The sequence below is a fragment of the Malaclemys terrapin genome, chromosome 9 (genome assembly GCF_027887155.1).
Source record: "Malaclemys terrapin pileata isolate rMalTer1 chromosome 9, rMalTer1.hap1, whole genome shotgun sequence".
NCBI lineage: Eukaryota > Metazoa > Chordata > Testudines > Emydidae > Malaclemys > Malaclemys terrapin.
Window position 1 is genome coordinate 15,164,031 of NC_071513.1, and position 27,709 is coordinate 15,191,739.

Below are 27,709 nucleotides of genomic sequence, written 5' to 3' on the forward strand. Positions count from 1 at the left end.
CCCAGTTCATCAGAACACTTAAGCATGTGCTTAACTAATGAATTCAATGTGACGTAAGCACATGCTTAATTGCTTTGCTGAACGGAGGCTTCTAGCTAGTGATACATTTACAGAGAAAACACTAGGAGGTCTTTTCCCATATGTACCTGTACTTAACTGTCACTAATGTTATCTGTGCATTTGGAAGGAAGAAATTGGGTCCAATTCTGCATGCTTGGCTCCAGTGGGATTGGAAGGTCTATGGCAACTCCCTGGAAATGCTAAGAACCTTGCAAGCTTGGACCATTAGATGTACTGCAAAGTATTCAGAAAAATCTATCATTCGGATCTAGTTTGTGTTGTGGCGAGAGAGAGACAGAGAGGACAGCTAATGCTATAATCATCGACTGAGCCTCATAAACTGTGAGCAAAAAATAAAAAAATGACAAAGACATGCACCTTGGAAACGACATGATCTATTACAGGAATAAAATGCTAAATAGTTTCTTGTCCCGAGCACAGTCAGTTCTTTTAAAAGTACATAGTGAGATCATCTCTACACTTAAACAAATTGAATGGGATTAAACCTCGATGGTCCTTTAAGTAAGAAGTTAGTTTTTATCCCAGCACAGCAGATGGGAATTTATTTTTGCCAGAGGCTGCGGTTGCTCATGATTTACTGGGTGTAGGCAGTGTTCTTCCATTCATCCCAGGACTGTTGATACTTTCGTGGTCTCCTTTGCTGCTGTGGATTATTACCATGCATTGACGACCTGATCCTGAAAGGTGCTGAGAACTCTTAACTCCAACTGAAGGCAAAGGCATTCAGACCCTCACAGGGCTAGTGCGCTAGCTGTTATATAGTCATGAAATCACAATGCTTGTCATAGGAAAAAAAACTAATTTATCTTTGCAACACGTCAACATGAAAACCAGGAGCTGCCAAAATAATGTCCATATTCACGTCCCACAAAGTCCCATATTGGATTTTTTTTTTTTATTAACACTGGTGTAGTTATATTTCCTAACAGAAGCTGAATAGAAAACACAAGAAATTCAGAGTCTTTATTTAAAAAAGAATTTTTTTAAACTATACCTGTTGAGCAGTCTGAACCTGTCCACTTAGGCTCACAGCTACAGACGCCGGTATCCACAAGGAACGTCCCATGGCCTGAGCATTGCTCTTGACATACAGGCAGAGATGTCTCACAGTTTACTCCTCCCCAGCCTGCAGAGCAGTGACATTCCCCTTGAACACAGACACCATGGCCAGAGCACATAGGATCTAAACAATCCTCTGGAGAGAAATAAATAAAATATTTAGTGAACACCACTGACACTTTTACATTGATTTTCTAATATACAACATAAATGGTTGTTTTAAATAGGCAATAAAATGGCTCTTGTGCAAACATTTTGTTCAAGCAGAGCAATATTAGCAGATACTGAGGAAACAAAACTATACTAAAGTGCTATAAAGGGCCAAATCCTGGAACTTTTACTCACATGAGTTTAAACTCCTCACTTTAGTAGTCTTCACTCAGACTCATTAGACTTGAATAGGAAATTAAGACGTTAAGGTTACCACTTCACCTTTATTTAACTCAATTAATTACATTTATAGTTTAAACGACTCTGTGTATGTTACACAAGATGATTAACAACAGTGAATCTTTTATGATACTCGGGCACATCAGTGTGTGCATATAACCAAGTGACAGCCTTTGTCCACATTTCCTTTAAGTCACAGCCAGAAATATGCATAGACATTTTTTTCGCTCTCTAAAATGAGAAGCCAATGAAATCTTCATGCAACGATAGAGACCTCCAGAGATCATTATGGCTTCACCTGTCAGGTCCATTTTTATATGGACAATTTGTTAAAATGCAGATTATTTGCCTGATAGATGTAATGACCCAGCCCAGCCATATTGGTATTTCAGTAATAGACCTGGGCACAGAGTGGGGAGAGATACTACCTAACATTTTTGGAATACTGCTTAGTGTTTATCATTTGGTGTGTTTGCACCATATTTTGTTTCCTTTTGGAAAAGAAAAGTTTTATTCTTACAAATATCTGTGGAAAGTAAATTTTGGCTTTGCAACCAAGAATCTGTACCTAAAACAATGTCACCTGGCCATCCACCAATCTCGAATAATGAATCCTTGACTAAATACTCACTATGAAGAGCTCACATGTTCACAAAATATATACACTGGGCAATTGCAGATAATAACCAGATTCATACAAATCATAATCACCGATGAACAATTTGCAAACAGACAAAAGGGCTAAATTTGTTCTAAATTTGGACTAAATTGTTCCTTAAGAACTGAGCAAACTCTAGTGAATAATTTTAATTTAGGTATTAATTACTCCCGTGGAGCCTTTATAGACTTTTGTACAAACCCAGCACTTCTTTATCATGGAAACTTTTAAACAGGCCCTGTAGTTTAACCTCCACCCAGACTCCAGCCTGAATAACTCAGCTGGCTGATGAGAAACTCTGCAGGGATGTAGGAAACAGCAATTCTGAGGAACAGCCCAGGTTATGGAGTAGGGACAAAACACTCCAAAGCAGCTATTCTGTAATCTCCAAATCCTTTGTTCTTCCTCTCTGCAGAGACAGTGGGAGGACTGGAGGAGCCTTGTTGTGGCGAATTATTTATCATCCGTCAGGAGCTACGCAATATGGGGGATGCAGATTCCATGTACAAGTTTGTGGATTCCTACACACGTCAGGAGCTACCCATTATGGGGGAATGCAGATTCCATGTACAAGTTTGTGGATTCCTGACCTCCTCATGCAGAAGAATCACAGTATTTTCTCTCTGTCAGCCCTCTGCACCCAAGAAGCTGGAGCAAGATTAAGACTCCAGGCCTGCTCCCATGAAGTGCTGACCACCTCCTGTGAAGTGTTAAATGCTCTTGTTGACTTCAGTACACATTGATGGCTTTAGGCACCTCACAGGATCAGTCCCTTAGATTACTTAAAATGGATTACTTCTCTAACAGGCCACATGACACCAAATCTCATTAATATATACCACTAATCAGGACATCTTTCAAACATGTATGCATTTCACAACTGGGAGATGTGCAGCTAAATCCTGTAAACTGAGAAGAAATTATATCCTTTAGTTTGCTTTAAAATAAACCAACTTCTGTATGCAGCACTTGTGATTAGATCATCACATGGCTCAGTTATTGAGGATCTCTTTTTAAAAAATAATTTCTGAGTTATATGAGATCAAACAAGTCTATATAGCTGCTAAACTTTTCCCATGTATTATTCTTTACAATAGCTAAATTCATTTTATTGAAATCCATAAGGTCTTTGCAAAGGTGCCAGTTTATTTTTTTAAAATTTAATTGCGGATTTAAGCAAAGGACTGTCATTGGGAAATGATGCCTTCAGCTACATCCTCAAGTAGTGTGATGAAAGTTGATTTCTGTATTTCCAATTTTAGCATGGAGCACAGTTTTATTGGTTAAATTATAAACATGACAAAAATAGTATTCTGCAATGGAAAAATGGAGAGATTCTTTTTATAGTTGTATACCTGCCACTGCTAGAAAAGTGTCTTTAAATGGAATCAGATGGCAGTAAAATAGTGAGGAGACTTTTAAAGGCAGAAACATGGGTACAGAAAACTGGGGTTTGGGAGCTCCCCCATCCCCCCCAAAATAGGGGCTGCATTGATAAATAAAGGAAACTGACTTTGGAACAAAGCATTTATCACACTTTATTAAAAGTGGACAAATTTAGTCGTGATGCAAAACTACTGATTAAAGCATCATTTTTTAAAACATGAATGAAGAGAACAACTAGCTAATCTGAAAATATCTTTGCCTTGGGTTTCAATTGAATTCTTCTGAAAGATCTGTAAGATGTAAGTAATCAGTTTAGTACTTGTGTACATGTAAAATCTTACATCAATTGAACTGTGATTGTCCCGTTGTGAATTAAACCACGTTTGAATATGACGTAGGGCACTGAAACTATGCTCGCTTACAACATTGGTTGCAAGCCCCACCAAAAGCGTTATTATCAATTTCACCACTTTGGAAAACAGTTTATTTTTGGTTTGACTGACAAACACAGATATTTTTGAACTGACTTGAATGACTCTTCTATAAGCTGACAATTGGCTTCCAACAGATGAAGATGAATAATCTTTTGATCATGGCTGAAATCAGAACCATACAACCAAAGCATACTTGGAACCTGTGTTTCTATTAGATTTGGAGCGGTTATGAGAGTTTCAAGATTTTGAATACTTTTGTAGCCTTTCTGTACAAATCGTGATTTAATAGTGGACATTTTAAGATTATACCTACTTCAAAGAAATTCTTTTAAAATTCCTTTGCTGAATTTGTACAGCTAGGTTCTCCAGTCCCTATTTGCATTTCCTTGGCAATTTCTCTCTTCCTTGGAAGTTTAGGCATTCCAACGATCTCCAACTTTAAACTTTTTTGATGGATGTGCTCCCAGATAAAGTTATAGCTCTTACTTAAGACCATCCAATCAGATGAACTGAGTGTCATCTTTGTAACAGATTGGCCTTCTATTGCTGAAACATTTAACACTTGCCGAGTTTTGCATGGACTGTCTACCATGTTTCGGACTTTCTGACTTAATTCAATATCAGCGAGGAAGTTAAACTTTTCTGTGTGAGCTGTTATGAAACCAATTTGAAGTTTTGTTTCAGGATCTTTTGTTGCGTTCTTCACAACCTCCCAATCTGCACACAGTCCAAGGTAGTTTTCAGAAAGTGAAGCCAGGGCTTCTGCATGGTGCAATTTGTTGGAGAAAAGATACAGATGCCCGGTGATACACTTAACGCTTCATATTTAATGTCCGGAAATAGAGCATTTCATGCAAATCATGCTACAACAGTGAGTACATAACAAATAATAATACTTGGCTCTTGTATAGTTTCTCACCGGTTTCACTCTGGTTGCTACAATTGATACTAATTGCATACAACTTTCTAGAAATCTTAAGATTGTAAGATTTCCAGTTTCTGATTCTGAATAACTGAACTTGTGAATTTGTTTTGACTCTTTTTCAGCCACTTTGAAACATCAGGATCAAACAAAGCAGTTGAAAAAAGCAGCTAAAAAAAGTTGCAGTCTACCCACTTAAAAGTGCAGTATTAGTTTGTTCAGTATGATGGCCTTGCAGTGTGCGTCCTTGTATAAGACAACACTTAGTATTTTCATTCTGCTTTCCTATTTTAATCTTTCCTCTAGGGTTCTGAATACATGTATTAACATTCTTTATGGCCTTTTTAAGAATATCACTTGCTTCATGATAGATATTTTCCTGTCATATTTGTCTCATGCCTTTTTCCAATTAGAGAATCTGGACTGTGTGAAAGTTTCATCTGTGTACTTAGTTAAAAGTAGTTTGCATTTAAAAGCTGTACACTAGTGGAAACAGAGTATGCTGTCACTAGCTTAATAATAATGGAGCCACTGAAAATCATCAACTAGGATGAACAAAAAGAATGGTCTTGTTTTCCAAAGTTATGCACAGAGAAAGATTTACATTGTGGTTGATGAAGTCTCTCAGAAATGCTAACAGTATCAGGCAATTGACTTTTGGTTACTGTTCTATATGATGGTAGAAACAGGTGAATGCTACAACCAGCAGAAGTTGATCCACCTGTTATTAGTAGCTTAGCTTCTTTCTTTTATTTCAGCAATGTTTTAAGTGATTTCATTTTAGCACCTTGAAAATATACACTTTGTTTTTGTTTTTTACTCAGTCACTACGAACTTAAAAAGAATGGCATAGATTGCTGAATTAAAAAAACACACATTAGCCTCTGGCAAATGGGAGCATTTAGCTGGCCTCTTGGTTTTATATAGTCAGTGTGTTCTTTGTAGAACAGTCTAGGTGACAGAATGAAGAAACGGCCTACACCTGGATCTATTGATTACACTGAAAAACATCTGCTTTTATATTTTGCTTTGTAACCCTCTTGGTTCCTCTCTTAGCCACAGACTCACAAGGAAAAGACTATAAATTAGATGGCAGTTGGAGGCCATTTATTTCCTATGCATAATAGGATTGGGGTCAGAGGCTGCTAAAGGACAGCCAAAGAATCAAAGCATGGCTCCACCATGATGTTTGGCCTCCCACATCCCTTTATTAAAAGAGCACTTGAAAGTCATGTGGGGTTGGGAGTGGGAGGAGGGAAAGAGCCAATCAAGATGCTCTGGGAATCAGCCCCAGAGGAGTGGCAGCTGGCTGAACCTATCCCTGGTTTCCCTAGAGAGGGGATCAAAGCACCTCCTGCAAAGAAAGAGCAGGAAGATCAAAAGCCTCTGTGGAAGGATGGTGTGACAGGCTGGCTGGCGCATTAAGGCAAGTCAGGCTCAGCCTTTTTTGAGACCTAGCAGTTAGCCCCCAGCTGATGGTGATATGATGATTTAATGATAATTAGCAACATCAGCTGTGAAAGGGTTAGGAAAAGACTATACAAACAGAATGGAGAACTCAGTTTGGGGGAGAGACTGCAGAGAAGGCAGAACTCTCCTGTGGGTAGGAAAACCCACAGGGAGCAGGGTCTGGCTCCTCGGGGTGGGAACCCAGAGACAGGACTTAAACAGGCAGGAAGTCAGGTAGGAGGGCCTACAGAGAGCAGCACAGGATCCTGTGGGGAAGCCCTGAACTAGGGCCTACAAGGACCAAGGGGATCCCTAGAGGAAGCTACCAGAGACCCTGGGGAAGCGAAGCAGTGAGGGAATACCTGCTAAGCCAAGAAGCAACAAAGGGAGAATTCTGAAGGAGCAGGTTGGGCTACTCTGGGGGAGGCCCTGAGACAGGCTCAATAAAAGTACTTCAGTGGAACCCGAGACGGTTGAAGACTTATAAGTTCAGCAAAGAATGGAGAAGCCAGAGGCCTGAGAACCAAAGAGAGGCTGTATTGAGCACAGGCTATGGGAAGCAGCACAAGGTGAGCTTGGGTTTTCTTACCAATCCCTAAGCCCAAATGCAGGAGCAGATAAGGCTCTGGGGAAGGAGACCCTGATGGAGAGCCAGTTAGGATACTTCAGCAAGCAACAGAGGAGTAACTATAGCTCAGTGGTTTCTGCAGGAGCAAGTTAGGCTTTTGTGAGGGAGGGCCAGTAAGAACTCTTCAGTGGAACCTGAGATGGGCGGAAGAATTATTGCTTGGACATTTAGCTTGGACTTTCAATTGGACCTTTTGTTACCCCAAAGGGGGACTGAACTTTATACATGGCCAGATGACTGAACCATGGAAGACCCATTGAGAGGCAGAGGGCCAGTAGGAGGAACCAGAGAAAACCCTTTGCAGCATCGTACCCTGACACAAGGGTGCGAAAGGGGGTGAGTGCACTACCTTGGAGAGGGAAACTGCTCGCCTGGCTGCAGAAATATTGGGAGAAGTACAGGCAGGTAACCCTCACTCAGGCATACAGAATATTCCTTTTCACAAGAATAAGAGCCCATTCTTGCTGAGACATTTCCCAGTCAGGGAAGAAAGGAGCCAGAGCCTGCTAAGGAGAGACCTTCAACCCGCCCTGGCAACCAAGAGCTGATACTCCAGGGAAAGAGAAAGTCTCAGCTGCTTGAAATCTATCAGAGAACTGTACTCCTGGGCTGTAGAGAACAAACTGAGTTGGCAGAGGATTGTCCCTGCAATAATAATTAGATGGTGTGAAAAACAATATTCAACCGCTGTTGTTATATTTATTTTTTGTAACTTGAGCCCCCAACATAAAAAAGTTTTCTATTCCCTTGACAAATGAGAACTAGGTACCTAATTCCCATTGACTTTCATTAGGATTTGGAAGCCTAATACGCTTCCCATGACCCAGTGAAGTTACCTACCAGGAAGCATCCTAATGTTTCTCAAGAGTAATTAAAATCGACATGGTTTCCTAAGGACTTAAATTCCAAAGGTGGCATCAATTTAAACAAAACACACTAAAAAGGTAGAAATGAGAGAAATGGCACAAACCTTCCTCACAAATTTCTCCTTTGTATCCTGGGACACAAATACATACTCCCATGATGCAAGTACCATGGCCAAAGCAGGTTGGATCAATACATTGTTCTTCCGGAACATCACACTCTGGGCCTTTCCATCCATTGCGACATACACAGTGACCTTTCTCATATTCTCCATTTCCATTGCACAGTATTGGGCATGAGTCTGAAGAAGGCAAATAATTAGATTTCCGAGCTATATTTAAATTCTTAAGGGTATTAACATTTATTGCATTTATCATTCTTTAATTATAGTATTGCATTTACTGGCAATGTGATTTTAGTTCTTGCAAAAGGGGCCAGACTGAAAGCTTTGGAATATGAATTATTTTTATCAACAAACATGTTCCGCTACAATGCCAGCTTCTCCATTCTGCTCCATTCATGTACCTTAACTGACCTAGAATGGGCAGCTCTGCAGATAAAGAAGATGGTACCATAGTTCAGTCTCTCTGCCCACTTTTTGATCTCTTTAGTGAGACTTCTCACAATGAGGCTTCTTAGTGCTAACTGTAGGGATGTTTTTTGTGATGTTAATACCTGTTAACTGTGAACTAAGATACCACCCACTTATTTTCTTTATGCCACTGAACAACTTTAAGATTATTGAAGTTTTAGTCATTACTGATTTATATGTAAACCAGAAACCTGGAGGTGAAAAGTTCTACAACCAATCTCTGAGCCAAAGTATAATGTTGAGGTAAAATTGATCTTAAATTTGAGAGAAGAGTAGAATAGATTTGAGAACCTCCATACACACAGATATTCAGAAGACTGTACCCACCAATTATTACAGCCATTTATGTGAAATACCAGTGCATCTTGAGTTCACTCTTGGTCTTTACAGTGAATCGGGATTATTTCCTTCTTCATCTCCCTTAAAATATCAGGGAAGTGATATTTTTGATTTTGGGAAAAAAATACTTCCCTCTTTTTAATTTCTGGCGTTCCCCGTCCTCAGGCTTAGGGCATAGAACAGGCAGTTTTACTTCTATTGCTTTTTCTAACAAGACATGTTTGTTAGTAATTTTAAAAAAAAATCAAACTAAATACTAAATACACTTCTTTTTGGATTTTAAAATTACAGAATGGCCAGAGGGAGAAGTAGGAGAAACTGTGGATTGCTCAGAGGATATAGAAACTGTGAGTTGCTGGTTCAAATCCACGTTAGTAGTAACTAAAAGTTATTAGTATCTGATAGCTGTTTTGTGGCCTATGTGAATGGGTTTTTGATAGTTTTATTCCAATTTGCAGAGGACAGATGGCCATATGACAAAACTGACTACATCTGGCCTTAATTAGCACCCCCTTGGCCAAAGATTGAATGGGCAGGAGCTACCCTAAGCATCACCTGAAGGGGCCCTCCAGCTGAGGGTTAAAGGCAATTAGCAAGTCTTTAGTCTCTGGACCATCAGTCTGACATTCTTCACAAGATTCATATTAAAAATCATGCTCATCATCTTGTATTTTAACTCAGTTAATAGAAAAATTACCTCTTGCACAGTCAGGCCCGAGGAATCCTGGGAAACAGTGGCAGTGACCTGAGATACACTCTCCATTCCCATTGCAATTAGTGGAACAGTCATCCATGATTTCTATTTATAAAGAAAATTGTAAGCAATAAAAGGAATGAACTGGCTTCTGAAATGAGTGTCACCTACAGCATAACCATTTGCAATACATTTCTCAAGAACCAAAGAAGGTGCTTAGATAAACTGTTCATTTTCATTTGTAGGCAGCATCAAGTAAAGTTTTTTGTTCAAGCAACTTACAAATATTAGATTTGTCTTGACAGCTTAGATGTAACAAGTAATATTTAATTTGTAATATGCTACAGTGGAAAGCTTTTAAAGTAAGTGTTTGTGTTAAATTCACCACCATTAAAAGCCTTAGAAGAACTTAACTAATTTTTGAGAAATTCTCAGTTTTCTTTAAATACATTCTTTTTTTTTTGTTCCATTAATTTAAGTCTGTTTACAGAAGAAAAGCATTGGGCAGTTCATTTAAGACTATAGTTAACTTTTTTTTGGAGAGAAGGGTTCCCACTTTTATAAAAAGGGATGAATAAAGTGTAGTTTAATGTAGTTTAGTAATCTGATTGACAAGATTAAGTTCACTTCAGTGATGCGAGTAAGTTCACTTCAGTAAATCAGTGCTGAGGTTCAGGTCTCCAGAAGTAAATCTCTTTAAATCTTATGCTAAACTTGGAGATCATTCCAACTTCCAGCTCTGGAGAAGAAACCATTATAGATTACAGGTCCTTAAACCCGCATCTATACAATGGTTAATCGTTCTTTATCTGCATTCATATTTCCCATAGTCTTTCAATGTGTACAGTAGTTTAGATCAATACAATAGCTATCTATCAAGACCATGCAGCCACACAAATGTAAGGCTTCAGTTATGTTAGCTCTCACAAAACAAGCAGGGTGAAACCAGGTCAGTCCTTGAATGCAAGACCCATACAAAACATACAGATGTTGCAGAGAGTGCCAGGCGGCCCCAAAACTGGCGTAATTTGAGTTCAGGAGCAGAGCCTAGCAGAAAGGCTATTGGACATTAATAGTAGGAGAGGAAAGAAGCCTTTGACTTCACCATAAGAAGCACTTCTGAAGATGGGGAGTAGGACCTGGGACATCCTTTTGCATGAAAAAGTTCTTCTGTGAGAAGCAGTGTATCTGCTCCCCATCGCTGGGACAGGAAGGAGAATCATGCCTCACCAATCTATTAGAATTCTATGAGGGTCTCAACAAACGTGGACAAGGGTGATCCAGCTGCTGTGGTGTTCTTGAACTTTTGGAAAAGCTTTGACAAGGTCCCTTACCAAAGACTCTTAAGCATAATAGCCAGTCATGGGATAAGAGGAAAGGTCCTGTCATGGATCAGTAACCGTCTACAAGATATGAAACAAAGTGCAAGAATAAATGGACAGTTTTCACAGTGGAGAGAGGTAAGTAGTGGGGTCCCCCAAGGATCTGTACTGGGACCAGTGCTGTTCAACATATTCATAAATGATCTGGGAAAAGGGGCAAACAGTGAGGTGGCAAAGTTTGCAGATGATACAAAATTACTCAGGATAGTTAAGTTCAAAGCTGACTGTGAAGCGTTACAAAGGGATTTCACAAAACTGAATGACTGGGCAAGAAAATGGCAGATGAAATTCAATGTTGATAAATGCAAGGTAATGCACATTGGAAAACAATCTCAATTATACATACAAAATGATAGGGTCTAAATTAGCTGTTACTACTCAAGAAAGAGATTGTAGAATCATTGTGAATAGTTCTCTGAAAACATCTGCTCAATGTGCAGCAGCAGTCAAAAAAGCTAACCAAATGTTAGCAACCATTAGGAAAGGGATAGATAATAAGATAGAAAGTCTCACAGTGCTACTATATAAATCTATGGTATACTCACACCTTGAATACTGTGTGCAGTTGTGGTTGCTCCATCTCAAAAAGGATATATTACAATTGGAAGTAGTACAGAGAAGGGCAACAAAAATGATTAGGGGTATGGAATAAGTTCCATATAAGGAGAGATTAAAATGATTGGAACTCTTCAGCTTAGAAAAAAGACAACTAAGGGAGGGAATACAATAGAGGTCTATAAAATCATGAATAGTTGGAGAAAGTGAATAAAGAAGTATTATTTACCCTTTCACATAGCACAAGAACCAGGAGTAACCCAATGAAATTAATAGGCAGCAGGTTTAAAACAAACATGAAGTACTTCTTCACACAACGCAGTCAACCTGTGGAACTCATTGTCAGAGGATGTTGTGAAGGCGGTTTAAAAAAGAATTAGATAAGTTCGTGAAGGATAGGCCCATCAATAGCTATTAGCCAAGATGGTCAGTGACACAATGGCATGCTATGTGTGTCCCTAAACCTGAGACTGTCAGAAGCCAGGACTGGATGAAAGCAGATGGATCACTTGATAAATTGCCCTGTTGTACTCATTTCCTCCGAAACATCTGGTACCGGCCACTGTTGGAAGACAGGACACTAGTCTAGATGGGCCAATGGTATGACTCAGTATGGACATTCTTATGTTCTTAGATGTTCTCATTAGACTTTGGAAATCCCTAAGTGCCATGGGTAAAGCCTATGATATTTCAGTGTGGAGGCAAACTTTATCTTTAGCCTTCTTTGGAATGGAAAAATGCAAAGGAAACTCTTCCAATGCTAAATCACAGGCTAACACACACGAGGGATTAAATAATAATGTCTCTTTTGCTTGTAAGAGGCTCACTTTCCACTCTAAACACAGCAAATTTTGTCTTCTTTCAGACTAAATTCACCATTACAATTCCTTATTGCCTTTCTGATTACTTTGAGCGAAGTCCTTGATAATCTTTGTGTTTGAATGGCACTCTCCGCTGGCCCATACATCAAGGTCTTTAGCATCAAGTAAAAATAGAACCTAATTGTTAGAGAGCAGATGGCATGTCCATTACTGGTAAAGACATCTTGCTAAACATATGGTTGAACAGGTTAACTAAAGGGCAAATTGGTTAAAGTCTTATAGCAAACCAAGACTGCTGGAAATACTAAAGTACTGTACCGTAAATTAAACTTTGAGTAACAAACCCTATTTGTGAGAACTGCTCACCAACAATAGCTAAAGTTAGTAAAACAATCTCCCCTCTTTAATGAATTAAAAAAGATTAACTGCAGGTAGATTTGCCAAAAGGACAACACCGAGTATCTTCAGATAGTTGCCTACTACAGGTAGATATTTGTGTACCAAAGAGTGGCACTGTATGGTTGACAAAAAAAAGTGCAAAAACTGTTTTATATTTTTCTTGTACTTTTTGAACCTTTTTAATTAGCTGAATAACAACAGTACATAGTATCACTAACAGAAAGTGGTTCAGTTTTTTAAACTATTAAAATACTATGCTTTCTCTTTACTCTCCATTATTTATAATAACCCCTCAAAATTAGCACTCTTTTTTCTATTGCTTTTTTCCAATTAGCAAACACTTCCTGCAGCCCACCTCCCTGCCTTCCTATGTTTTCAATGGAATCAAGCCAAATGGCTTCCTCTGCTTCTTTGTTATGTACGCAACCCATCCTTATCAATAATGTCAGCACATTGCTGGGCATAGTTTCCTAATTAACTCTTGCCTACTAGAGAAGGAGAAGAACATCATACAACACTTTTTTTTTTTTTTTAAGAGAGTGTGGGTGCCACATACACAGGGAGCACAGACATTTTCCCTGTAATTTCTTGCAATAGATTAAAACCCCCAGAAAATACATAGACATTCAACACTAGCATATAATGGTTTTAAGGTATACCAAAGGTTAAGGCTTAATTAAATCATAATGTCCATTTTTAATGCGAGGCATGATTCTCCTCTTACCCTGGTGTAAATGAGAAGTAAATACACTGAAGTCAATGTAATCAAAACAAAATAAGATCTGTTTAAATCAGATTGGAAATCAGGCTCAATAATTCCTTTTCAAAGGCAGCTTTTTAACATAACAACCAGAATAGGAATGGCAGGGTAACTGTTCTTACCAATTGCTGTTGTTAATAAAAATACTTGCTCCATTTTCTTTCCGTCATTGTAAAATGCCATGTGCCAAGCTCCTTGATCCATATATTCAATGAAACCTGTCTCTTGCAGGGTTGTTAAGATCAGGTTCCTAGGAGCATGCTGAGACTCCTCTGAGTTCCTTGGTTCCTGTTTAATTAACTGTTTTCCATCCATCAGTTTTACAAAATCAAACTGAAATAATAATGGCAAAAATTATCCAACTAGAGAATTTTTATAGTGTTTTAAACCAGACAAATCTACGTGAATGTCTCAGTCAGATAGGGTTACCCTCAAAGGGACTGCTTGATTAAGTGTTCACTAATGTGAGTAGGGGTTGCACAACTCTGTTAAGCTTCCAATATTCATTCTAAATAGGTGTTATTACAGATAAATCCTGATCTCTGTTATATCAGTGTAAATCCAGACTCTCTCAATTGAACCCAATAAATTAACTCCAGAATTACACCTGTGTTATGGGAATAGATCTAACATTTTCAAACTTTATTGCATAAGTTAGGCACCTGTATGATTTAGGAGCCAAAATATGGATTTTGAAGCCTAACTTTTGGCACCCAGGTGTGAAAATAATTGGTCTTTAAAAATACTAAATATTTAGATGTCTCTATATTTCTCTTTCTTTGTGGTCAGTTTAGTTAATACACATGAAATCTATTTCTTGCTATAGAAAAATTGGTAACATTTATTGGAGTAGCCATTGGCAGCTTTAGGACCAGATCCAGTTGACTTTAATGGGCACTGATCAGGCCTTCAGAACATCTGAAAATTCCCGTTTAATGGAAATATAAAATAGTTCAAATATTTGTAGGTATTCAGGGGCCCAATTTTCCATCACAACTCCAGTTAAAGACAATCAGAGCTGTGGGTGTTCAGCACCTCTGAGATCAAATCCCTTAATTATCTACTAACAACATTTAATTTAAGGAAATGCTAGCATTAAATATATTTGGGCATAAAATACATGTATTTGAAATATGTCCCATAAACTGTAGATGAGATATGATTTAATTATACTTCAGAAATGTTAACTTAATATTCCAAATCTATTAAGACTACACAATATTTCAGTATGAACAGTGATGAATCAGGTTCTTCTGGCATGGCTAGGTTTCCTCTTGCAAAGTCCTAGCTAATAGTGAACATTTAGAAGTAACATTATTATTAGAAGTTAGAATACCTTTTTGGCTTATCTCTTTTACGCTAACCACATGAGATGTTTGCATTGTTGGATGTGCATAAGGAAGTTAACTAAATACTAGGAGCTCAACTTTGAACAAGATTGAAGCTATATAGATTTTACTTAACATATAGGTACAGCGTCATACGACCCCAGTGGTGGATCAAGGAGATGTTTTACAGTATGTCCTTCTCTCTGCTGGTTGGTGCAGAGGGAGAACAGGATTATGCCTTGTCCCTTCCCCACTCACTTTCGGGCGATAAGCACTGCTAACACCCCTTCATTGTCCTTTTGCTTAGAAGAGCCCAGAATCTGTAAGTGTGACTGAAGAGGGGAAGGATGGGGAAAATATTTACATCTCTCTCTCCCTCCTTTATAAGAGCGTTGTGAATATTAATGCCGATATAGCTCTTTGAAAGTGTAAAGCACAACAGAATTGCTGGTATTATTATTAATTACCTGAGTATGAGTGGGAGGAATGTTTCTTCTACCATATATTCCCAGCAGAGAGTCCTTTGCAAGTGAAATGTTAAACTTCAGGTACATCGGGTGATGGATAGTAATCTGAAAACGCCAGAATAAACCTGGTGGGATGGTCTGCATAACTTGTGCTCCAATGTCAACTTCTCCTGTGTCTATGGCCCGTCCTTTCTGAAACACTGATTTTCCAGAAACAAAAAAAACAATCACTTGTCATATTCACAAAGTGTGAAAATAATAGGCTAGGTAGGTAATAATAGGTAATTAGTAAGTATGTATTAATATGTTGGAAATTAGCTAATTATTATTCAGTTAATCCACAAATGAATTAATTTGCAAGCAAGATTTACAGCTACGCACTCTAGAGCGCTTTTCTCCAGGAAACTTCAGTAGTTTTTAATGATTGCAGAGGAGTCTCTATGTAACTGGGAAAAATGAAAATCTTTGCATACAGAAATTAGGCCACACAAACAAACTGAGTTTGCCTTTCAACTGAGTTTGCACTGACAGAATACACTTGGGGTATCTCCTTCTGCCAATTATTCCAGACCACAGCCTGGTAGGTACAATATAAGGTATACAAATGGACAGTATTGAAGACAGTGAATCAGGACTGCCAGTGAAAGCTGAAGTATAAATCAGGATTTCTCCTAATCACTATTCCTAACAAATTTACTATGATATTGCTAAAGGTAATGGTTTGTAGTTGATGTATACAACACTGGAGGGCATGAGGATAGAGACAGGCATTATATCTAATGTGATATTTGGCATCTTGTCATTATGCAGGCAATACATTTTCAGACATCATAGTACAGAACCTCTTGAATTGGTGAGCTGAAATATTAGGGGAGGAACAAAAGAGGCAATTTCAAACCGAGTATGAATTGACATGCTTTGTTGGCTTGTATCATTCCTTTATGTTCTTTTTAGCTTGCCAACAGTTAGCATCCTGACAGGTTGCAAACCACGGACCCAATCCTACAACCATCAAAGTGAATTGCAAAAATTGCAAAACTCTCACATACTTCAGCAGAAGCAGGAGAGGGTCCTATGTTATTAGGAGGATTTAACAGCATGAGATTGAACTCAGTAGCCCATTCCTTTTCTGTATCACCTCACCCAATAAAGCATCAACATGAGGGAAAAGGATGAACAACTAGAATGAAATAGGAATCTTACCCTCTATAATGCATATGGAATACTGTAAATGGCTTCCTAAAAAAAAAAAAAACGGGACTAGTAAAACTGTGGCCAGCTATTTCCAGAATACATTAATAGTATAAGGATCGTTGGTGAGATCCTACATGGACTTTGACGAGTGTAGGCGGTACACAACATTCTGAATGAAGAGAGCCATAATTTGCTAGGCAGGGGAAATTCTCAGAGTGCTGGATCTACTGACTTTAGGGCTGCTTTGAGTCACCAGAATGGGAAGTGGGATCTATTTGCGTAAGGAATGAATAACACATGTATCCTCCCCAAACATAGAACACCTATTCTTAGGGTACAGAATGAGTTCTCTAAGGGTATGTCTACACTACAGGATTAATCCGAATTTATATAATTCGAATTTTGGAAACAGATTGTATAAAGTCGAATGTATGCGGCCACACTAAGCACATTAATTTGGCGGTGTGCGTCCATGTACCAGGGCTAGCGTCAATTTCCGGAGTGTTGCACTGTGGGTAGCTATCCCATAGTTCCCGCAGTCTCCTCCGCCTATTGGAATTCTGGGTTGAGATCCCAATGGGGCCAAAAACATTGTTGCGGGTGGTTCTGGGTACATCCTCCCCCCTCTCCAGGGAAGCAACAGCAGACAACCGTTTTGCGCCTTTTTCCTGGGTGAACAGTACAGACGCCATACCACGGCAAGCATGGAGCCCGCTCAGCTCAAGACAGCAGTCATGAACATTGTAAACACCTCGCGCGTTATCATGCAGTTTATGCTGATCCAGCACCTGCAAAACCAGGCGGCGAGGAGTAGGCTACGGCAGCGAGAGTGATGAGGACATGGACATGGAATTCTATCAAACCGCAGGACCCGGTGCTTTGGAGATCATGCTGTTAATGGGGCAGGTTATAGCCGTGGAACGCCGATTCTGGGCCCGGGAAACAAGCACAGACTGGTGGGACCGCATAGTGTTGCGGGTGTGGGACGATTCCCAGTGGCTGCGAAACTTTCGCATGCGTAAGGGCACTTTCATGGAACTTTGTGACTTGCTTTCCCCTGCCCTGAAGCGCCAGAATACCAAGATGAGAGCAGCGAGTGGCGATAGCCCTGTGGAAGCTTGCAACGCCAGACAGCTACTGGTCAGCCGGGAATCAATTTGGAGTGGGCAAATCTACTGTGGGGGCGGCTGTGATGGAAGTAGCCAAAGCAATCACTGAGCTGCTGCTACGAAAGGTAGTGACTCTGGGAAATGTGCAGGTCATAGTGGATGGCTTTGCTGCAATGGGATTCCCTAACTGTGGTGGGGCGACAGATGGAACCCATATCCCTATCTTGGCACCGGAGCACCAGGGTACCCAGTACATAAACCGCAAGGGGTACTTTTCAATGGTGCTGCAAGCACTTGTGGATCACAAGGGATGTTTCACCAACATCAACGTGGGCTGGCCAGGAAGGGTTCATGATGCTTGCATCTTCAGGAACACTACTCTGTTTAAATGGCTGCAGCAAGGGATGTTCTTCCCAGACCAGAAAATAACAGTTGGGGATGTTGAAATGCGAATAGTTATTCTTGGGGACCCAGCCTACCCCTTAATGCCATGGCTCATGAAGCCATACACAGGCAGCCTGGACAGGAGTCAGGAGCTGTTCAACTACAGGCTGAGCAAGTGCAGAATGGTGGTAGAATGTGCATTTGGCCATTTAAAAGGTCGCTGGCGCTCGTTACTGACTCGGTCAGACCTCAGCCAAACCAATATCCCCATTGTTATTGCTGCTTGCTGTGTGCTCCACAATCTCTGTGAGAGTAAGGGGGAGACCTTTATGGCGGGGTGGGAGGCTGAGGCAAATCGCCTGGCTGCTGATTATGCGCAGCCAGACACCAGGGTGATTAGAAGAGCACACCAGGAAGCGCTGCGCATCAGAGAAGCTTTGAAAACGAGTTTCATGACTGGCCAGGCTACAGTGTGAAAGTTCTGTTTGTTGAAAACCCACCCCCTTGACTGACTCATTCCCTGTAAGCAAACCACCCTCCTCCCTTAAATCACAGCTTGCTTTTAAAGGAAATAAAGTCACTATTGTTTAAAAATCATGTATTCTTTATTAATTGATTATAAACATAGGGAGAGAACCGACAAGGTAACCCAGATGAGATTTGGGAGGAGGATAGGAGGGAAGTAAAAGGCCACTGAAAAAATTCAATATAATGACAGCCTTTTGGTTGGGCTGTCCACTGGGGTGGAGTGGGAGGGTGCACGGAGCTTCCCCCCCCATGTTCTTACACGTCTGAGTGAGGAGGCTATGGAACATGGTGAGGTGGGAGGGAGGTTATACAGTGGCTGCAGCGGCACTCTGTTATCCTGCTGCCATTCCTGAAGCTCCACCAGACGCCGGAGCATGTCCGTTTGATCACGCAGCAGCCCCAGTGTTGCAGCCTGCCACCTCTCATCTCGAGTGTCCCTCATGACCTCACATTCACTGGCATCTTTCCTGTACTTAGATACCGTGTCCTTCCACTCATTCAAATGAGCTCTTTCATTGCAGGTGCATTCCATTATTTCCGAGAACATCTCGTCTCGCGTCCTCTTTCTCTGCCGCCTTATCTGAGATAGAATTCGGGATGGAGAAGGGAGGTTTGAAAAATTTGCAGCTGCTGGAGGGTTGGAAAAAAGGAGAGAAGTTTTTAAAAAGATACATTTTACAGAACAATGCTTATACTCTTTCACGGTGAAAAACACTATTCACATTACATAGCACATGTGATTTCAGTACAAGGTCGTATTTTCCATCTTAATATTGAGCGCCTGTGGCTTTGGTGTTAGAGGTCACAGACGCAGGTCCGGACAACAGAATTCGGCTTGCATGCGGCCATGATAAGCCATTGTCTTTCGGCTTCTGGGCCCTCCTTTCCCACATACCAAGCAAAGCCCGTTGACTGCTGTGGTTTTCCTGTTAACCTTCAGCAGCAGAAAACAAACTAACCCCCCGCATCCAATTCTCTGGGATGACTGCTTTATCCCTCCCGCTTGGCTAACTGCAGGGAAGGATTTCTTTTCAGCCACAGGCAAACAGCCCAGCAGGAACGGCCACCTCTGTCCCCTTAATTAAATTCCCATATTTCAACCAGGTTACCATGAGCGATATCACTCTCCTGAGGATTACACAGCGAGATAAAGAATGGATGTTGCTTGAATGCCAGCAAACACCGGGACCATACGCTGCCAAGCTTTGTCATGCAATGATACCAGATTACTTGCTACTAGCATGGTGTGGTCAAGTGTCCTACCATGGAGGACGGAATAAGGCTGCATTGCCGAGAAACCTTCTGCAAAGGCTTTTGGAGTACCTCCAGGAGAGCTTCATGGAGATGTCCCTGGAGGATTTCCGCTCCATCCCCAGACACGTTAACAGACTTTTCCAGTAGCTGTACTGGCTGCGAATGCATCCCAAGTCCTCAGGGCAAAGTAATCATTAAAAAACGCTTGCTTTTAAACCATGTTTTATATTTTAAAAGGTAAACTCACCTGAGGTCCCTTCCATGGGGTCATGGTCTTGGGAGGGTACTTCAGTCAGGCTGAGAAAAAGATCCTGGCTGTTGGGGAGAACGGAGTGCTGTGTGCTCTCCGCAAGCTTGTCCTCGTCCTCCTCCTCCTCCTCCTCCTCCTCTTCCCCGTCCACAGAATCCTCAGGTGTGGCTGATGAGATTACCCCTGGTCAGAGGTGGGGTAGTGGTGGCGCCCCCCCCCTAGAATTGCATGCAGCTCAGCGTAGAAGCGGCATGTCTGCGGCTCTGACCCGGAGCGATCGTTTGCCTCCTTTGTTTTCTGATAGGCTTGTCTGAGCTCCTTGACTTTCATGCGGCACTGATCTGAGTCCCTATTGTGGCCTCTCTCCATCATGCCCTTGGAGATTTTTTCAAAAGTTTTGGCATTTCGTCTTTTCGAACGAAGTTCTGCTAGCACTGAATCCTCACCCCATATAGCGATCAGATCCAGTACCTCCCGTACGGTCCATGCTGGTGCTCTTTTTCGATTATCGGCCTGCATGGTTATCGGCCTGATGAGCTCTCTGTGGTCACCTGTGCTCGCCTGTGCTGGGCAAACAGGAAATGAAATTCAAATGTTCGCGGGGCTTTTCCTGTCTACCTGGCCAGTGCGTCCGAGTTCAGATTGCTGTCCAGAGCGGTCACAATGGTGCACTGTGGGATAGCTCCCGGAGGCCAATACCATCGAATTGCAGCCACACTAACCCTAATTCGAAATGACAATATCGATTTTGGCGCTACTCCGCTCGTCAGGGAGGAGTACAGAAATCGATTTTAAGAGCCCTTTATTTCGAAATAAATGGCTTCGTTGTGTGGACGGGTGCAGGGTTAATTTGATTTAATGCTGCTAAATTCAAATTAAACTCATAGTGTAGACCAGACCTAAGAATTCACAAGTAAATATCAGAGGGGTAGCCGTGTTAGTCTGGATCTGTAAAAGCAGCAGAGTGTCCTGTGGCACCTTATAGACTAACAGACGTATTGGAGCATGAGCTTTCGTGGGTGACGAAGTGGGTATTCACCCACGAAAGCTTATGCTCCAATACGTCTGTTAGTCTATAAGGTGCCACAGGACTCTTTGCTGTTTTTACAAGTAAATATGTTACTTTAAATTATAACAATTTTTGGGGGGGATGGGGGGAGTTCAGCCTAATTTTTTTTTCAGTTTCCTCTAGCAAACAAATTCTTGAATTTTGAGTTTTGAAAATGAACTCAAGTTTTCTAGTGTGATCAGGAATCAAATGAGGAGAAAAAACACACATAAGTCTCTCTTTGGCTAATGTATAATAAAAGAAAACCTCTCACCCATTTCAAGGACTTGAAAGATATCAGATCTTAATGTCTCTTTGCAAGCAATTACCTTAGGCTAAGTAAAGCACTAAGGTACGTTTTGGTGATATTGACACGTGATAATTAAAAATATTCAATTACAAGGTTTTAGCGCAATAACTATAAGGTCAAGGACACAATACTGTTTTTTAAGTTAATGGGATTGTTGGTCAGAGTTGATGGTCTTTAAAAAATATTGTAATTGCCTTACCTTTCCCTAAAGCAAAAATGTTCTTTGTTGGAGGTATATAATATCATGGTTTTAAATATGTCTGCATGTTATGATTTAGGCACAGAAAATTTTTGATGTAACTAGATTTGGTTGAATTGTGTGTCAGCGCTGACAGTCTTGAAACAATACATCTCATTGTCTTTCAGTTGAAGAGGTCTTAGTTTAGATTAAACATATATGCATCCTTTATGAAAATATATTATTGTGGTTGGTTTTATATGACTACACATGTAAGAAATGGATGTTGGCATATGCAGTGGCAACATACGTGAAAAAAATACGTTGTCTGTTAATGGTGTTTAGTGGCAGTATCCATATCTTCCAAATATTATATTTCTCAGCTAATCATTACAGCACAAAATAACTATTGTAGAATCCAACACTTTCAAGCCTCATGCCTAAGGCTAAGATTTTGTCAGGGATATTTTTAGTAAAGGTCATGGACAGGTCACAGGCAAAAAAGAAAAATTCATGGAAGCCGTGACCCGTCTGTGACTTTTACTAAAAATATCCCTGACAAAATGGGGATCCGCAGGTCCTCACACCACTTGAAGTGGAGCAGCTGCACAGGGGCTAGGAGCCGCCTACAGCTCTAGGGGTCCCCCGCTGCCCGTGGGAGCTATGGAGTGCCCCCGCCTCCTGTGTCAGCTGGGAGCTGTGGGGTACCCCCGCTGCCCTCAGCTCCAGGGGCCCATGGCAGCTGGGAGCTTGGGGGTTCCTCCGTGACCGGGAAGCTGGGAGCTGTGGGGTGCCTCTCTTGCCTGCAGGGGCCAAGAGCTGCAGGGTACCCTTGCCGCCCGCAGCTCCGGGGGCCCAGAGCTCAGGGGTTCCCCCATCACTGGCCCATGGTGGCCACATGCTTGGAGGTTCCCCCGCTACCGGCAGCTTTGGGGGCCCCCACCGCCCATGGCAGCTGGGAGTTCAGGGGCTCCCCACCAGCCATAGTGGCTGGGAGCTCTGGGGGTTCCCTGCCACCCATGGTGGTCGGGAGCTGTAAGGCTCCCTGCCACCCACGGCGGCCGGGAGCTGTGAGGTTCCCCACCATGCACTGCGGCCAGGACCTTGGGGGTTGCCCTGCCACTAGCAGCTCTGTAGGCCCCCACCACCTGGGGGTTCTCCCTCTGGTGCTGGCAGCTGGGAGGGTACCCGACCGCCCGCAGCAGCTTGGAGCTCTGGGGGCCGCCAGAGGCAGCGGGGATACCCCGCAGCTCCCTGCCCCAGTGGGCAGTGGGGTACTCTGCAGCTCCTGACCACCGTGGCCTGAAATCACGGAAGTCGTGGATTCTGTGACTTCCATGACTAAATCATAGCCTTCCTCATGCCTGAAGAAAGTCCATGTTTTCTTACTTATTGAACCATCATTACTACTTCACAAGACGACACATAACCACTGATCTTTCAGCATTGTTTTCTAAGTTCTTTTGAACCAAGCAGGCATTCAATTGTACACATAAGGAAGTATGTGAATGTAAAGTATTTTTGTCTTAAGTTTTCTTGCTTCTTCTAGAAGTATGCAGTGAAATAAACTTTCCAAATGTCAATGCTAGTTGCTGAAGTTGTCCTGAGTGACATTTTTTCACCTTAACATTTTTTTCATGGACAAAATATATATTATTACATTATTTTAATTTATTAAATATTTTAGAGTTTTTGCAATAGCTGCCAAATTTCACTGATTGGCTTTAATCCTTCACTGTTCCATAACAATAAAAGCAAAAGATAGATTCTTATATTGCAAGTCTCTTCTGTCTTCAAGAAAGTAAAAATCTGAACAGCAAGATGCCAATGATCACATGAAAGTACCCGTATGCTGATTATAACGGATTCCTGAAACATACAATCTCCAAGTACCAGCATCAATCGAATGCCTGGGTTTTTAATCAAAATGCTCCATTGCAAAACATTAACTCCTAGCCACAGGTCAGTGTGTTACAAAATGCCTCCTTAAAAAACCTGCTTTGCCAGTTTGCAAATTTGATTTTCATTAAATATAAAAATATAAAATATACGTTCTGAAAGGCTGGCAAACCATCTCACAATGTCACTCAGGGATGGGAAATTGTACATATCTGGCAGTTTTATCTATTCCTGTGAAATCTCTCTAGGATTGAAGTTGACAGACAAAATACTACCCTTTTCTGCTGGAGGTGTGTAAGATTAAGGAGGACAAGCTGTGCTGCTCGTACATCCAAACAACGGGAGGGAGAGATGGCGGCCTGGGATACTTTACCACTCTCTTATAAAGAAGTTGTGTGTCTCTTGTTAGTGCATGCTGACACTCCCAGTATACCTGCTGGCTGGCTGAGGCCCTGGCGATGGCTCTTAATTTAGGACTTTGGTGTGCCGAACAGCCTGAAAGGGAGGTCCTCATTCTAGCAAACTCATGGGCACTAAGTAGAGAAGCTGTTATGCTGCTGAAGCGTAAGGGGCTGCCAACGTCCCCTTCCTCTCCTTAGCACAAGCATAAGCAGGATTTGGCCCTACATTGTGAATAAGGTGTTTGATGGCTATTTAAATAAAAGATGGGAAATGAAGGTTAGAAGTGGAAAATATTCAGACCGAAATGCACACCCGCGAGTTCACAAAAGTTGTTGGGCTGGGCTCAAGGAGCCTTTATCCATATGTCTTCATGCGTGTGGGGAATATTCCCTGTCAGCGTCCCATCCCAACAAGAAGTGGGGGGAAGAGGTGGCAGAACAGTCTAAATCCCCTCAGCACTGCCGTGGAGCTAGTTGATGCACTCTCCTGTGAAGCAGTGCAAATGCTGCACACTTCTAAGCTTTGCCGTTTCTGTGGAATAGCGTGGTTCCACGATACTCAGAACAGTTATGTCCTACCACAGAGTGGCCCCACACATACATAAATAATCTCACACATCTAACTAACTGGTAATGCTGTAATTTAACTTGTTTGCACAGGGAACCCTTTCTATAAATCCCCTTTGAGAAGCCAAATGCTTCAGAAAAGCTTTTGTTAAATCTGAAGTATATTGATAAAGTGATTTAATAAAGTCAAGTACAAGGTGTATGACACAACTTGGCCCTTTCCCACATGGAATCAGGGCACAAATACACTACTGCAATTCACCATCAATCCATTCTGAAGAAAAAATGGAAATGACAATACTGTCACCTCCTCTTGTGTTACTGCAATTGCTTATTTGTCTTCTATGATCTCTTTCTACTTGCCACATTGATTTGTAAGCCTATTGTCCTGGGATGTAATATCCTTTTGTAAGGATTGCTACAACAGTGGCCATCATGTTTCATATTTAGGAGACCGTGGCACTTATTCTATTTGTACAAAAGGCAGAAAATTCCCTATCATTGCCAGAGCCCTCAGGGCATGTCTACACTGCCCTATAGTTCGGATTACAGAGGTGTGAATAGCAGCATGCATCAAAGTGTTGCACCGTAACTCTGCTGCATGGATATTCTAGGTGTGAACTAAAAGGTTCCTAGTTCACCTTAATGTAGCTCTCTTCAAACAGGACTACTTTAATGCGAACTAGGAACCTTTTAGTTCACACCCGCAGCATTCGCATGGGGGAAATTCAGCGCAGCACTTTGGTGCACACTGCTATTCACATCCCCATAACCCAAACTGTAGGACAGTGTAGACAAGACCTCAGTTTGATTCTGCTCTTCTCCCCCACCTAAAGGCTGGTCTTTGTCTTCATCTCGATTTCTTTTCTCCTCCTTCCCCTTCCTCTTTCTACTTCGTTCGCCTGTTGTGACACTATCATGAGAAGGAGATTTTATCTACCATCCACAGTCAGACGAGCATAGGAATTCTATCTTTCCACGTGAAGAGAGATGGGAGGGTTGGCAAGCGAGAGTGGAATCGTCACATTTTCCTTTCCTTTTCACTACTCACACAGTGTTTTGGAGAAGAGAAAGATCGGGAAGCTGGGTTTTTTTCTCAGTGGACAGCTTGAATGTTTTCATTCTGCCTAAGATTGGTTTTGATGATCAAGACATTTGCACGGCAGCACATCCCTGAACCCCCCACGCTGGGAGTTGTTACCAACAGGGGATCTGCTCAGCTATGGGCATTGAAGGTCCCAAAGTTGGCTTTCATCGGATCACTGCTTTTGCAAAATGAAAGCCCATATTTTGTTCCATGAGCATCACTTTCTCAATAACCTTGAGCCATTCATTGATTTTAGTGGGGGGGCCCTGCTCGAAAAAAAAAAATCAGTGGCACAATATGACCCGTTGATTGGTTTAAAATTATAACAGAGGAGATTGAACCTTAATTAAAAATAGCCAAACTGTGACAAATATGTAATCTGAATTGCATTCAAGTTTAAATACTCCCAACCTCCCTCCCTGCCCTATACTCACACCTACCTTTCTTCTCTGATTTATCAGACACTTTCCCTCCAATTGGCGAGTAAGTGGTATCCATGGACTCTGTGGCCCTGTTTCCTTTGCTGACTCCGTTTTCATAGAGCTGCCCTTCTACAGGCTGCAGTTGCCATGTTAAGCCAAATAAATGTACTGCTGTAAAAAAATGAAGACCAATTAATTTATTCCTAAATCATAGCACCTTTGATTAGACTAAGAAAGAATGCAGCAAACCTGTTTCTGCAAACGTCAGGTAGTATTTGTCTCTGTGTGGAATAAATCAGAATTCCAAGTTTCTAACTTTACTCTAAAACTAAATGTCTTCTTAATTTACACATTTTCTTTTGGACACAGGCCAATGAGCTAGGTGATTAATTTCTTCAGCAACTAATGGAAATGCTTGAAATAAAAAGGATAATGGTTGTGTGAATATGGTACTCTATGATAGATTCTCAAGCTTTAGCAGGTATTATCTGTTTCAACTGACCAAGAGCTCTCTCCTTCGCTGCATTAATATAGTACCACAAAGGAAAACTGTTCACCTTTTGCTGCCCAGCTCTGAGTGATATTCTTCCTAGTATGTTCCCAAATCATTTTCAGCCAGTGTCTGCCTAATCATTAAACATGAACATGAGTGTGTGCATGCGCACCTCCCCCATTCCCGCGCATCCCACAAAAAGGCCAGGCACAATTAGTCCTGGAGCCAAGAGAGAGCAGGGACTTCTTCCTTCCTAATTCCCAGGAGGTGCACCTCAAAGTGAGTGTGAAAAGGTGGAGGAGCACAGCCATGGTAGAATGGAACTGATCTACAGGGGAAACAAGCTGTACCCCACAAAAGGGTAATTAGCAGGCAAGCTCCCTCTGTGTCACAGTCGCTTCCAGTGCCCCCCATTGATTGGTGCACCCCTGGGCTGTATATAAATGACATTGTCGATGTCTCTGATGTGATGGATGTGACAAAGGAAATGTACTTGATATTCTTCTGTATCTATTAGGAAGCTACACAAATTAGATTTCACCTTGACATAACTGCAGCTAATGTAAGAGAGACAAGGTCTCTTATGCAAACACAGTGCTCTACGACTCATCAAGAAGATGAAATGTGGGAAAGGTCCGTAAACTTTGTTGAAAGGCAAGATTAACAATAATAATATGGACATACAATGGCCTCAGCCAGTGAGGCCACAAGAATACTGTACAGCTAATAAAATGCAAGGTACAGTAGTTTACACCAAATGCACAAGTATTGTAAATCCCTACACCACGTTTTTAAGACTCACCATCCATATAGCCACAGCAAACATGATGCCCCAAATTCTCATTTCATTTACCTGACAGGGCAAGAAAACTTAACTGATTTATGGCTAGATTCTGATCTCAGTGTGTAATTGCAAAAATTATTCACTTCTCATTTACATTAATGTAAATTCAGAGTAAGTTCATTTGCCTCAATGGACTTATTCTGGATTTATACTGGAGTCACAGAAATCAGCATCTGGCTCTACATCTCAAAAATATGTAATCAGTATACATATCTATGGAATAATAATAATTTGAGTCTTATGGTCTAGAAGACCTCATTGATACTAACCATACCCTGTGTTCTGGTCTTGGAATTTATTAACCCAACATAGATCACTAGTACATATAATGGAATCAGCAGGGATCACCATGTTTGCTGTACCTCTGTGTTTCTATAGCATGCAGCATAAAGGGGCCCTGATCCTAGCAAGGGCTGTGGGTTCTATTATATATTAACAAAGAGTTGGCAATTAATTATAATATATACAAATAAATATAACGTGAGGTTCTGTAGCAGGTTTATATTCATGAATTGCATTTCCATGTTATACAC

The 27,709-nt window shown here is 41.2% G+C and overlaps 1 protein-coding gene across 5 annotated transcripts in view; it reads right to left on the minus strand.

Annotated features, from left to right (window-relative positions):
• The window catches only part of TENM1 (teneurin transmembrane protein 1), a 502,103-nt gene that overhangs the window by 162,654 nt on the left and 311,740 nt on the right, over positions 1-27,709 (minus strand). For 4 of the 5 annotated variants that reach the window (XM_054040281.1, XM_054040280.1, XM_054040279.1 and 1 more), the window contains 6 exons: positions 25,858-26,010; positions 15,209-15,408; positions 13,536-13,746; positions 9,500-9,601; positions 7,978-8,172; positions 1,076-1,276 (listed from right to left, as the gene is read on the minus strand). In XM_054040281.1, coding sequence (XP_053896256.1) covers positions 1,076-1,276; positions 7,978-8,172; positions 9,500-9,601; positions 13,536-13,746; positions 15,209-15,408; positions 25,858-26,010 — 1,062 coding nt within the window. The remainder of the gene's footprint in view (positions 1-1,075; positions 1,277-7,977; positions 8,173-9,499; positions 9,602-13,535; positions 13,747-15,208; positions 15,409-25,857; positions 26,011-27,709) is intronic. The other variant, XM_054040278.1, reaches the window with a different exon arrangement.